This window comes from Hypanus sabinus, chromosome 3, assembly GCF_030144855.1.
Source record: "Hypanus sabinus isolate sHypSab1 chromosome 3, sHypSab1.hap1, whole genome shotgun sequence".
Classification (NCBI taxonomy): Eukaryota; Metazoa; Chordata; class Chondrichthyes; order Myliobatiformes; family Dasyatidae; genus Hypanus; species Hypanus sabinus.
Genome location: NC_082708.1, coordinates 96,076,042 through 96,088,621, shown reverse-complemented (window position 1 = coordinate 96,088,621; position 12,580 = coordinate 96,076,042). Strand labels below are relative to the sequence as shown.

Below are 12,580 nucleotides of genomic sequence, written 5' to 3'. Positions count from 1 at the left end.
CAAATTGGAGTGGATCCAAGTCACTTCTCAGGAAGGAGTTGAAATGTTTCATCACCAACTTCTCAAAGCACTTTGGATATAAGTGCTACTGGATGATAGTCATCGAGACAGGTTACCATGTTCTTTTTGGGCACCAGAAAATTGATGCCTGCCTGAAGCAGGTGGGTACGTCAGACTGCCAGAGCAAGAGGTTAAAGATATCAGTGAACTCTCCAGCCTGTTGATCAGCACAGGTTGTTAGTATTCTGCCGGGTACTCAGTCTGAGCTGGATACTTTCTGGGGGTTCACTCTGCTGAAGCGTGCTCTCACATTGGCCTTGGACTTGAGATCGCTGTAAAATCACAGTGCCACTGGGAGCTATAGGAGTTCATGAATGTGCCTCCATGTTTTGGTCAAAGTGAGCATAAAAGGCATTGAGCTTATTTGGGAGCAAAGCCTTGTCACCTATGCCGCTTGGTTTCACTTCATAGGAGGGGACAGCAATCAAGCCGTGCCACAGCTGTTGAGCCTCCTTCAGTGATTCAAGTTTGGTCCAGAATTGCCACTTCACACATGAAATGGCTTTCCGGAGATCATATCTGAACCTCTTGTATTTAACTTAGTTGCCAAACCTAAGAATGCCACTGATTTGGCCCCCAGCAGATTGTGTGGATCATGGATCATAGATCATAGCCACTCCTCAGCCTTCCGCAACTATCTCTTTGTCTTATCTCTAGAGCCTTTCTCTTTAGTCTCTGCCTGTATGCAGGTAGGAGGAGGACAGCAAAGTGATCAGGTTTCCCAAAATGTGGTCTCAGCATGGAACTGTAAGCATTCCTCATTGTAGTATAACATGGTCGATTGTGTGGAGACCCCTGGTGCTGCAGGTGATACGTTGATGATAATTGGGCTGAGATTTCTTAAAGCAGCCTAATAGAAGTCCCTGACAGTGATTAGAAAGGCCTCAGGGTAGGCTGTTCCCTCTTTGCTCATCAGAGCACTCATTACATCGAGTGCTTGCTTAACATTTGCCTTTGGTGGTAGGTAAACTGCTGTAAAGATCATGGAAGAGAACTGTTGGTAAGTAGAACGGTGGCACTTATTATCAGATATTCCAGGTCGGGGGAACAAGAGTGTGACAAGACTGCTGTGTTTGAGCTCCACAAAGAGTTTGACTTGAAACATAAACTCCCACCTTTTGCCTTCTCTGAATCAGAAGTCCTATCTTTGGGTCTTACTAATATATCTGACATGTCTGGAGTGAGCCATGTCTCCATGAAATAGGCAACAGAGCAATGCCTCATTTTCCTCCATTATGGCAATTTTGCCTTTAGGTCTTCAACCTTGTTCTCCATTGATTACATTTGCTAACAGGATGCTGGGTAGAAGTTGTTTCAAATCCAACAATTCCAATGAACTGTTACAGCTTTTGAGCCTAGATGTAATATTCATCTATATGATAAAATTAATTAACAAGTTTATTTCCTTTGTTGGACTGTAAGCAGCTTTCAGGCCAGGAAAACAATTTGGCTCACCTGTCCTAGTTTAGCAAGTGTAATTTCAGACATTATCTTCTGAATAGCTTTAAAAGAAGATTGAAACAATATATTTATTTCCCCAGAAGAAAATGCTGACTTTGGCTTATTTGATCCAAGTACCCCAAAACTTATTCTTAATAGCGGACTCTAGCATCTCTCAGCTCGCTGGCCTATAATTTAATTTCTTCTGCATCCCTCCATTCTTAAAAAGTTGAGTGACATTTGCAATTTTCTATTTTTCTGGAACACTTTCCAGAATCTAGAGATGCTTGAAATGCCTCCACAATCTCTTCAGCTACCTCTTTCAGAACCATGGGGTGTAGTCCATTTGGTCCTGGTGACCTACCATCTGGTCCTACCTTCAAACCTTTAGCTAAAATAAAATAAAGAGGGAGAGGATAAGAATGGTAGGATTACTTTGAGAATGCTTTGCACCCTTGTTGGCAGTTTTTGGTGAGTTAAAAGGGATGAGGCAGTAAATTTCAAAGTGGCTTGAGGGCTAAAATGGTGGCACTTATAGAAACAGTATGGAACGAAGTGCTTTTGGGATAAACTGCATGTAGGCAAGGAAGTTAAACTGACCACAAGTAGATTGCATCTTGATGCATTCTGACAGGAATGAAAGAGATCTTCAATTTTGCCACCTGTGAATTGGGAGGAAATTTTTGCTCATCCAGTCTTAATTTGCAAACAAGAAATTTGAGTCAATAACCTGAAATGTTACTGGAAAATGTAAGTTTACAAGGGGAGACTAAAGGCATCAGGTATTATTACTCTGAACAAAAGTGCATTGTTTTTTTTAAAGTAGTTCAAGGTCTTATGAATGAAATCACAAAAGAATTTTATACAAACAGACTGGTGGAAACTTGAACTTTTTCCCTAGAGCATGTGGATGCAGAATTCACAATTTTCAATGAATGCCTAAACTGGTGATGTATAACACAGAAGTTTAAGAAATGATATTAACAGCAAGAACTTGGTAATGCTATAAAATCATCACAGAAAATGTTTATTCAGCAATAACTCTGATGTAACCTGATATTACGTGATGTATACCTTTTTTTTTAAAGGATAAGAATAGTCAGCAACAAAATCAGAAGCACGTTCAGAATGGTAAAGGTCCTTCGGAATCAGTAGAAGCAAACTCAGATCAGGTCTCTGCAGCAGAAAATAATGAGAAGAAGAAAAACAAACGGGAAAGAAAAGAAGAAAGGAAAAGGAAATCCAAAAAACAAATGAAACAGCTAACGGATGAAAATTGTTTGGATCATAACAAAACAAATCAATTGGAAAAGAAAGAGAAGAAAAAATCTAAAATAAGGCATGATGCAAGTGGAATAGAAGAAAATGGCACAGAGGTACAAGATATGTGGCAGCAGGATGGTGAAAACATACAGGGCAATGTGAAGAGCAGGAAACGAAAGCATGCCAAATCATCCAGTGCAGGTAGTTAATCAGTTTTTATGATCTTTAATGAAATGTGGATAAGAATGTGAAAACTGTATCGTTCCCTACGTCAGTATTATTTGGTTAATGATATTTATTTTGTAGTTCTTCTTTCAAAATAACTTGTCAGTTGATACTCCTTCTGCAACTCCAGTTCAGACAAAGTAACCGCATAAGAAATGTAAACCAATATTTATGTTGTCTTTCCAAAAGGCTCCTTAAAAATTAATGCAGGAATTCGGGAGCACACACATGAAATTTAAGGCCAATCTACCTTCTTGTGGGTATTTTCCTTGCTACACAGGAGTACTAATCAATACAGCACAGGATCAGGCCCCTCAATAAAGTAAATTTAATATCATCTCATCTGGCTGCACGGGATCTATATCCCCTCTCTGTTCATCTGCCTGTCTCAATGTCTCTCAAGTGTTATTATTTCTGCTGCACCACTTCCTCTTCAACACATTCCAGGTATCTACCACTTGCCTCAATGTTCCTCTAAACCTCTCACCTCTCTCTTTAGATCTATTTCTGCTATTTTTCTATCCTATCCATGCCTCATAATTTTTTTATATCAATCAGGTTGCCCTTGCATGCCTGACACATTAGAGAAAACAAACCCAAGTTTGTCCAACTTTTCCTTGTAGCGAATACACTCCAACCTAAGCAACATCCAGGTGTACTTTTCTAAAGCCTCCACCTCCTTCCTGCAATATGGCAACCAGAACTGCTCTCCAAGTGTGGCCTAACGGAAGTTTCATAAAACTGCAAGTTGACTTCCTTAATTTTTATACTCTGTTCTCTGACCGATCAAAGGCAAGTAGGCCATATGCTGCCTTTACCACTTGTTTTAATTGTGTTGTCACTTTCAGGGAGCTGTGAACTTGCACCCCAAAATCCCTCTGCATATCAGTGCTCCTCAGGGTTCTGTCATTCTGTACTTGCATATGACCTCTCAAAGTGCTGCCCACCTTTATATGTTTAGGCCTTGAGGATTGTAGACATTGTAAGGTGAATACTTAAGCAAAATTAGGAGGACGAAGAGGGGCCATGAAGAATCACTGGCAAGTAATAAGGAAAATCCTAAGGCAGTTTATAAATATATTAAGAACAAGAGGATGTGGGGAAAAGTGTGAGATCCATTAGATGGAATCTTTCTGTGGAACCATAAATAAATTTTTAACTGAATAATTCAGTTAGATATATTTAGACAGTAGAATTGTACACCACATTGAGATTAAAAGGGAGTTGTTGGATGTCTTTAAGATCTGATGAGATCTGTCCCAGGCAAGGAAGGTGGTTCCCTGATGGAGATGTGCTTATCTACTTAGGCAACAGGTAAGGTGCCAGACACTTGCAAGACAGTAAATATGGTACCCTTAGTCAAAAAGGCCAGCTGGAATAAACCAGACAGTTATATGCCAGTTAGTCTGGTGTTAGTGCTAAGGAAATTATAGGGTAAAATTGTGAAGGACAGGATTATTCTATATTTGGAAAGACAGGGGTTGATCAGAGATAGCACAATTTGCCTGTTTAACTAATGCAATGGAGTTTTTTTTTAAGAGGTAGTTAAATATATTAATGATAGCAGTGAGGTTGATGTGGTTTATATTGAATACATTAAGCCTTTGACCAAATGTCCCATGGAAAGCTGGCCCAAAATATTCGAGCTTATGTGATCCAAGCCATGTTGCTAAATTGCAGGATAATAGAAAACCCATAGTGATGGTGGAAGATACCTTAAGATTAGAAGCTGTGACCACAGCTTCAGGATCCATTGTTTTATTACGTACGTTAGTGATGGATGTGAATGCAGCAAATATATTCAGTAAATTTATAGATGACAAACATTGCTGATATTGTTGATGGTGAGGACGGTTGTCTTAAGTTTGAATGATATTGATTAGCTGGTAAGTTGGGCAGGGCAGTTACAGATGGAATTAATGTTAATAAGCATTTTGTGTGTTTTTTTAAGGGACTGGCGTCAAATAAGGGAAGTATACGGACTATCTGGTATAGTCCTTGTGAATATTGTGAAACAACGGGACCTTAGTAAGAATGCCAAAAATCCTTGAAGGTGGCTGCACGGGTAGATAGGGTGAAAAATGCATATGGGATTCTTCCTTCATTACCGTAAATTCCAGACTATAAGCCGCTACTTTTTTCCCACGCTTTGAACACTGCGGCAAGACTGCGGCCTATACTACGGTGCGGCTAATGCATGTTTTTTTTTCATGCCGCCAAAAACATTTTGTCTCGTAACAGTAGACCAATAAAATTGATGAGTAGTTCAGAGGTCCAATGAAATTGTACGATAAATCAAGCGCACTTTCACAATTAAATTATTGTAAATCAGTCATTTGTACTCACCCTCATCAACATGGAAAACACTCGAAGAAAAGCATATGATGCAGCTTTTAAGTTAAAGGCGATCAATCTGGCGGTTGAAGAAGGAAATCGAGCTGCTGCACATAATCTTGGCATAAATGAATCGATGGTGAGACGGTGGAGACGTCAGCGTGAAGAACTGAGTCAATGCAAAAAGACGACAAAAGCTTTCAGAGGTAATCATAGCAGATGGCCTGAACTTGAAGACTTTCTTGAAGACTGGGTTAACACACAGAGAGCAGGCGGCCGCGGTGTTTCCACCGTGCAGATCAGACTGAAGGCTAAAGCAATCGCCACCAAAATGAAAATCAAAGATTTTAGAGGTGGGCCATCGTGGTGTTTTAGATTTATGAGACGAAAAGGCCTGTCCGTCAGGGTACGCACGACTCTGTGTCAGCAGCTCCCTCCCGACCACGAGGAAAAGCTTGCTAACTTCCGCACATTCACTCAAACAAAGATAGCGGAGAATTCCATCGAGCCAGATGATACCATAAATATGGATGAAGTACCTTTGACGTTTGACCTGCCTCTCACTCGGACTGTTAATAAAAAAGGTGACTCGTCCATCACACTGAAAACAAGTGGCCATGAGAGAATGCATTTTAATTGTGTTCTGAGCTGCACAGCATCCGGACTAAAGCTTCCACCGATGGTGATTTTTTAAGCGGCTGACAATGAAAGTTCAGTGAAAGCTGCCATCAAGAGTACAAACTCAATTCCAGCTGTGATTCCTGGGGGCACCACGAAGTATTTGCAGCCACTGGACATCAGCGTGAATCGGGCATTTAAAGTGGCGCTGCGCGTTGAGTGGGAGGCTTGGGTGACGAGCGGCAAGAAATCCTTTACCAAAACAGGACGCATGCGAAGAGCATCTTTAACTCAAGTCTGCCAGTGGATCCTAAATGCGTGGAGCCATGTCACAACATCCACCATCACCAACGGGTTTCGAAAGGCTGGACTGCTGCGTGATGAAGAGGACCGCGTGCGCTCAAGTGAGAGCGACAACGAAGAGACTGAAGTGAGTGACGAGATCCTGAGGTTTTATTCAATTCGGACACTGAAGAAGAGGACTTTGATGGTTTTAGTGCGCAGGAGGAAGATGAAGAAGGCGATCAATAACTTTTCCTGGTAGGCTGCAGTATATATATATTTTTTACCAGTCGTTAGGAGATATTGGAATGTTGTTTGTGCACTGTTCAGTAAAAAAAGTAATCTGTGTGTTACCGATACGTATGTATATTTAAAAGTAGCTGTGTTACAGGCACTGTTCGAAAAAAAGCATTTGCAATATATATTTGTTTATGTTACCATAAGGATTTAATTAAAAGTTAAAAAATCCTCACGTGTAATATCTTTCTGTGTAAATATCTCATATTACAACATGGGACACCTGCGGCTTAAAATCCGGTGCGGCTTGTACAAGTACAAAATTGATTTTCTTTCTACAATTAGAGCATGCGGCTTTTAATCAGGTGCACTCTGTAGTCCGGAATCTACGGTAGTTGAGATTTAGAGTATAAGAGTAGGGAGATCACCACGTAGCTTTATAAAACGTTGGCTAATTCACAGCTGGACTATTGTGTGTATTTCTGGTTTACATCACAGGGAGAATATGATTGCATAAGTTTAAAAAAAAAAATGCTCAAATAAAAATATGTACTTTGTGTGCAATATTAATTCAATTTACTAATCCTGGATGTCAGTTTTAACTATGCAAAATGGTGCATTCTAATCATGGCCAACTCTAACATATTATTCAAGACTACAAGAGTTTTTGACTGATATCTTCTTGTGTATGTCAAACAGGTGAACCCAAATCTAAAGAGAAGAAAGTTGAAATTACAGAAACTGAAGAAGTGGAAGAAAATGAGATAAAGTCAGGTATTTGCAGCTCTTCAACAAATGATGAAATCTGTTCCAGCATGTCACAAATAACATCCGTACCCCAAAAATGGAAGGCAATAACTATCTTCATCGAAGGGGAGTCTACTAACCACTTATCCATGATGTTCACACAGTGATTTCACTGCCAACTGCACTGCCAGTTATTGTGTCATTTGCAAATTTACCAATCATGCCAACTGTGTTCTTATATAAATCATTAGTACAAATAACAAACAGTTGACCTAGCCCAGATCCCTTGGCACACCAGTAGTCACCTGAGAATCAGCTCTCTACCACTGACTCATACCACCATGCTAATTGTGTATTCAGTTGGGTAGCTTAGCTTGGATCTGATGTGAAATAACATTCTGGACCAGGCTGTTAAGTGGGACCTTGTGAGAAGCTTTTCTTAAGCCCATTTAGACAGTGCTTACCACCCAGCCTTCATCAATCCTCTTTGTCACCTCTTCAAAAAACAATCAAATTTGTGAGACATGATCTCCATCCACAAGTAGCAGCTGGTTGTTTGTTAATGCTGCTGGTGTTTAGGACAGCAACGAAGGTACTCCATCTCTCTCTGTCCTTGGCCACTCAGATGTAGAATTCGTTACTGTAGATGGCCATGAAGGCCAGGTCTCTGGATGCATTTAAGGCAGAGGTTGATTGGTTCTTGATTAGTCAGGGCATGAAAGGTTATGGGGAGAAGACAGGAGGTTGGTGTTGACAGGAAAATGGATCAACCATGATGAAATGGTGGAGCAGACTCGATGGGCTGATGGCCTAATTTTGTTCCTATGTCTTATGGCCTTGTGTAGAAGGACGCTTCATTGCTGTTTCTATAACAGTCAGGTTGTTGGCCCTGAGCTGAAGCCCAAACCTAAAGGATCAGTGGACCCCTCTTAGTCTGGCCTCTACCCTTTGACCTGTTTCTCACGGGTGATCCTACCAAGAGCCAAAGCCCTGATTGCAGCAAGCGTAGCGTAGCTTTCTGGGTAATTGAGCCTCCAAACTGCAACAAGGTTGTGGTCTTCTGGGAGGCCATGCATGAGGTATTTTCACTATTCCTAAACAGTTCTTACTTTTCCAAATGCAGATACATCCTGTCAGTTATAATCTCCTCCAGTAAGTTGTATTGTACTGATGTTGGGCTCAGTGGCCTCGATTTCCTTATCTTGTTCTTGCAGTCACAACATTAGCCACCCTCAGTTTTCTATGTCCTGTCCACTTTATACACTTCCAGAATTTTGAGAAATTCCAAGTAATTAATTATACTAATGAACATAATTCAAAATTTTTCTAAATAATAAACATAACACAACCTTTACTTTAAACTTAAATATATTTACATTGTCAGTGTTTCAAGTTATAACACTGGTACAAATTGTAACAATAAACACAAAATGGAAGAATCAGAATCAGGTTTGACATGTGTCATGAAATTTGTTAACTTCGCAGCAGCAGTTCAATGCAATACATAATAGAGAAGAAAATAAATTACAGTATATGTATATTAGAGATTAAAAATTGTGCAAAAACAAATGATATTGAAAAAGTGAGGTAGTGTTCACGGGTTCAATGTCCATTTGGGAATTGGATGACAGAGGGGAAGAAGCTGTTCCTGAATTTGAAGAACTGTCAATTCTTGTCGACATTGTTGGGGCATTTCAAGTTTGTTATGCTGATTGCAAACATGGAATCAGCCTTCTGAATTCAATAAATGTAAGTCCAGAAATAGGCTAGTTCAAAATTTTGGATGACCTAATGAGGATTAAGACATATCTTTCATCTGGATGTGAAATTGATCTGAACACTTTTTAGACAATAAGGCACAAAAAAAAGTTTGAAACATCCAAGATTTCTGTGTTGTCGTGTTTCATTTATACCCTTCACAGCTATTTAATAAAAGTTAGAGAGAACGTTGGTTTCAAGACATCACGTTTCTTCCCTAAACTCCCTAGCTCTATAATCTTCTCTATGGTATATGACCTTAACCATCACCTTTTGCTCTTGATATGCTTACATGTATGTCAAAATTATATTAACTATAAAAGAAACATCCAGCTGCATGGTAACAAGTTATGTGCATGACAGCATTTCAGTTGCTGTGCAGCTGCATGCATGCAGCCGAGAGGGAACAGTACTTGGAACGTATCCATATTACAAAAGAGGTGCTGGTGGACTTAGTGTATAAAAGTGGACAGGACTTTGTACCCAGTCTGCCAAAACTATCTTATGTCCTCTATTTACTCTTGTGCTTTCTCTACATTTTCCCCTAGGGATTTTTTTGAATTAAACTGGCTGTATCTGACATAACTTCATTTTTCCTGTTCAGAGCTTAAATATCCCTTGTCAACCAGGGTTCCTTAATCCTACAAGAACTCATTGGCCCTGAGCTCTTCCATGTCACTTTTAAAGCATCCTACTTGCCTTTATCTGCAGAGAGTCTTCCCCCAATTAACCTTTGCAAGCTCCTGTTGAATGTACGATATGGTGTCTGCTCACTGATTCTGCAAATTTTGAATGATTACTGTATCAGTGTCAGTGATAATTCAGTCACCTGGATAAAACTTGGCAACTTTGGCACAAGATTTTCTCAGCAATTTTGTGGGTGGTGCCACTCACTAAAATCAGAGCTAATAATTTTTCATAAACTAGATGATACTATACTTGTGAGTTTTGATTTATTTCAGGAAAATTCAACTGGAAGAAAACAATCAAGGTGCTATTACGAAAATCTCCAGAGCAAGAAATTTCAATTAAAAAGTTAAGAAAAAAGGTACTTTTGGTCATGGTTTTAAAAATGTAAATATGTACTATGAAATAAAGGTGATAGTGGAGGGTTGCTTTTCAGATTAAAAGCTGCATATACATTAACAATTTGGATGAGAACATTGGTGGAGTGGTGCAGAGTGAAGAAAGTTGTCTCAGATTGCAACAGGACCTTGATCAAACAGGAAAATAAACAAAAGAATGGCAGATGAAGTTAAACTTTGACCAGAGTGATGCACTTTGTGAAGTTAAATGATAGGTGCCTGAGGAATGCTGTCGAACAGAGAGACCAAGGTTACAAGTATGTTGTTCCTTAAAAGTTGTGACAATTAGACAGTGGTGAAGAGGCAAATGGTATCCTGGCCTCCTTCATATGAGGCATAAAGTACAAAAGTAGCATATATTGCGTGGAGGTAAATAGATGATACTTTAATGATCCCAAAGGAAATTACAATGTCACAGTAGTGTTACAAGTGCAGATACACAAATATTAGAAGAGAAGTAAGAATAAATAAGTTATCTTAAACAGTCTAACAGGAGGGGGTCATCACTTCATTGGCTATAGGTTGACTCATAGAGCCTTATGGCTGAGGGTAAGAAAGCTCTTTGGAGCAGTGCAGTTGTCTATTACTAAAAGTGCTTCTCTGTTCAGTCAAGCAGTGCTTGAGCAATACTTTCCAGAATTGCAAGATTTTCCATAGGGTCCTTTGTTCTACACCAGCCTCCAGTTTGTCCAGTTTGACTCCTAAAACAGAGCCAGCCTTTCTAATCCGTGTATTGAGCCTGTTGGTATCACCCGTATTGATTCCAGTGCCCCAGTACACCACCACACAGAAGATTGTACTGGTAACAACAGACTGGTAGAACGTGTCAAGAAGAGGCCTGCGTGCTCCAAAGGACTTCAGTCTCCTCAGGAAGTAGAGGCAATTCTGCCCTTTTTGTACACAGCCTCTGTGTTGGTGCTTCACTCAAGTCTTGCCATCTAGGTACACTGCCAGGTACTTGTAGGTTCTCACCACATCCACGTCCTCATCATCAATGGTAACGGAGCGGTGTAGGCTTGGTCTTCATAAAGTCCATCACCATATCCTTTGCTTACTGATATCGAGCTGCAAACAATTCGGCTTGTGCCATTCAACAAAGTCCTCCACCAGTGCCCTGTATTCATCCTCCTTCCTCCCTTTATACATCCAGCTAAAGTATACAGGGTAAACAGGAAGGGTAGCCAATATTCCTGTTTTCTGTGGGGCTTCAGTGCTGCTTGTAGTACAAGAGTTGGGAGACTCTTGTACATGTTAAGCTGTATGGAGCATTGGTGAGATCGTACCTGGAATGTTGTGCATAGTTCTGGTTGCCGTGATTAAGCCAGCAAGGGCGCACAAAAGATTGACCAGGATGTTGTTGACACTGGAGAGCGTGAGTTATGAGATGCTGGTCTCTTGGAGCAAATGATGCTGAACGGTGGTCTTGTAGTAGTTCAAAAAATAATGAGGGGCATAGGTAAGGTGGATGGGCATGGTCTTTTTTGTTATATACAGGATTCTAAAACTAGTGTTTGCATGTGTTTAAGGTGATGGAGAACTAATTAATTTTCCACACTGTGGTGGGTATCTGGATCAAGTTGCTAGAAGAAGCTGTGAGTTGGGTATAATTTCAATGTTATGAAAAATGAACAGGATGAGTTTGAAGGGATATGGAACAAATACAGGCAATTGGAAGTTACCTTGGATGGCATTGATGGGCTGAGGGGTCAGTTTCTCTGCTTCACAGCTCTAATTCTGATGATTTTGAGCACTTCCCCTCTTATATTTTCTTCTGATCCTTTGACAGGTTCTGTCCCAGTACTATGCTGAAATTGGTGAAAGTAACTACAAATCTGAAGCAGAACTCCAAGCAACTTTTATTAAGAAGATAAACTGTAACCCCAAGTTTAAAGTACTGAAGGATAAAGTGAAACTTTTAAATTAATGTCTGGAATGGACTGTTTTACATTATTTAATCAAAGATTTAATATGCAAACAAAACAATGCTATTATGCCTCTAATTGTAATTAATATTTGCTCTTTTCTCACATATTGGATTAATAATTTTGAAATCAAGAGACCACTGGATATTCATTGTGACATGAAGATGCTCTACTGTTTAATAAAATTAGCTATTTTTACATTTGACAACTGACCACAGCTTTCTACCAATCTTGAATTTAATGGCCTGATTTTGGAAATGTTAGCATTTTCCACTTAATACTGAAGAAGTTGACACCAGCATATGCTTCTCTAATTGCAAATTGATGTTGGACTCCTTTGAAATCTGAAATGCTAACAGTTTTGGAGCAATTCCCCATTATTGGATAAATTCTAATAGGTCCTAAGATGGTGCCAATAAGTGGTGACTGTGCATGCACCCCTGATGGGAATTAACAAATATTATTGTTTGGTCTACTACAGCTGAAATCCACAATTACAGCTTTAAGCAACACAATTTTAAGGTGTTTTTAAAAAAAAAACCTCTCAATCCTCAATTGGCAAATCTCAGATGGCAGACTTTGGTCTGCAGTGCAGATACCCTTTAAGAA

General features: G+C 39.7%; 1 protein-coding gene across 2 annotated transcripts in view; it reads left to right on the top strand.

Annotated features, from left to right (window-relative positions):
- The window catches only part of lyar (Ly1 antibody reactive homolog (mouse)), a 31,559-nt gene extending 19,390 nt beyond the window's left edge, over window positions 1–12,169 (top strand). For both annotated transcript variants that reach the window (XM_059964837.1, XM_059964836.1), the window contains exons 7-10: window positions 2,589–2,964; window positions 7,159–7,233; window positions 9,927–10,012; window positions 11,836–12,169. In XM_059964837.1, coding sequence (XP_059820820.1) covers window positions 2,589–2,964; window positions 7,159–7,233; window positions 9,927–10,012; window positions 11,836–11,973 — 675 coding nt within the window. In that variant the 3' untranslated portion in view covers window positions 11,974–12,169. The remainder of the gene's footprint in view (window positions 1–2,588; window positions 2,965–7,158; window positions 7,234–9,926; window positions 10,013–11,835) is intronic.
- Window positions 12,170–12,580: the final 411 nt, after the last annotated feature.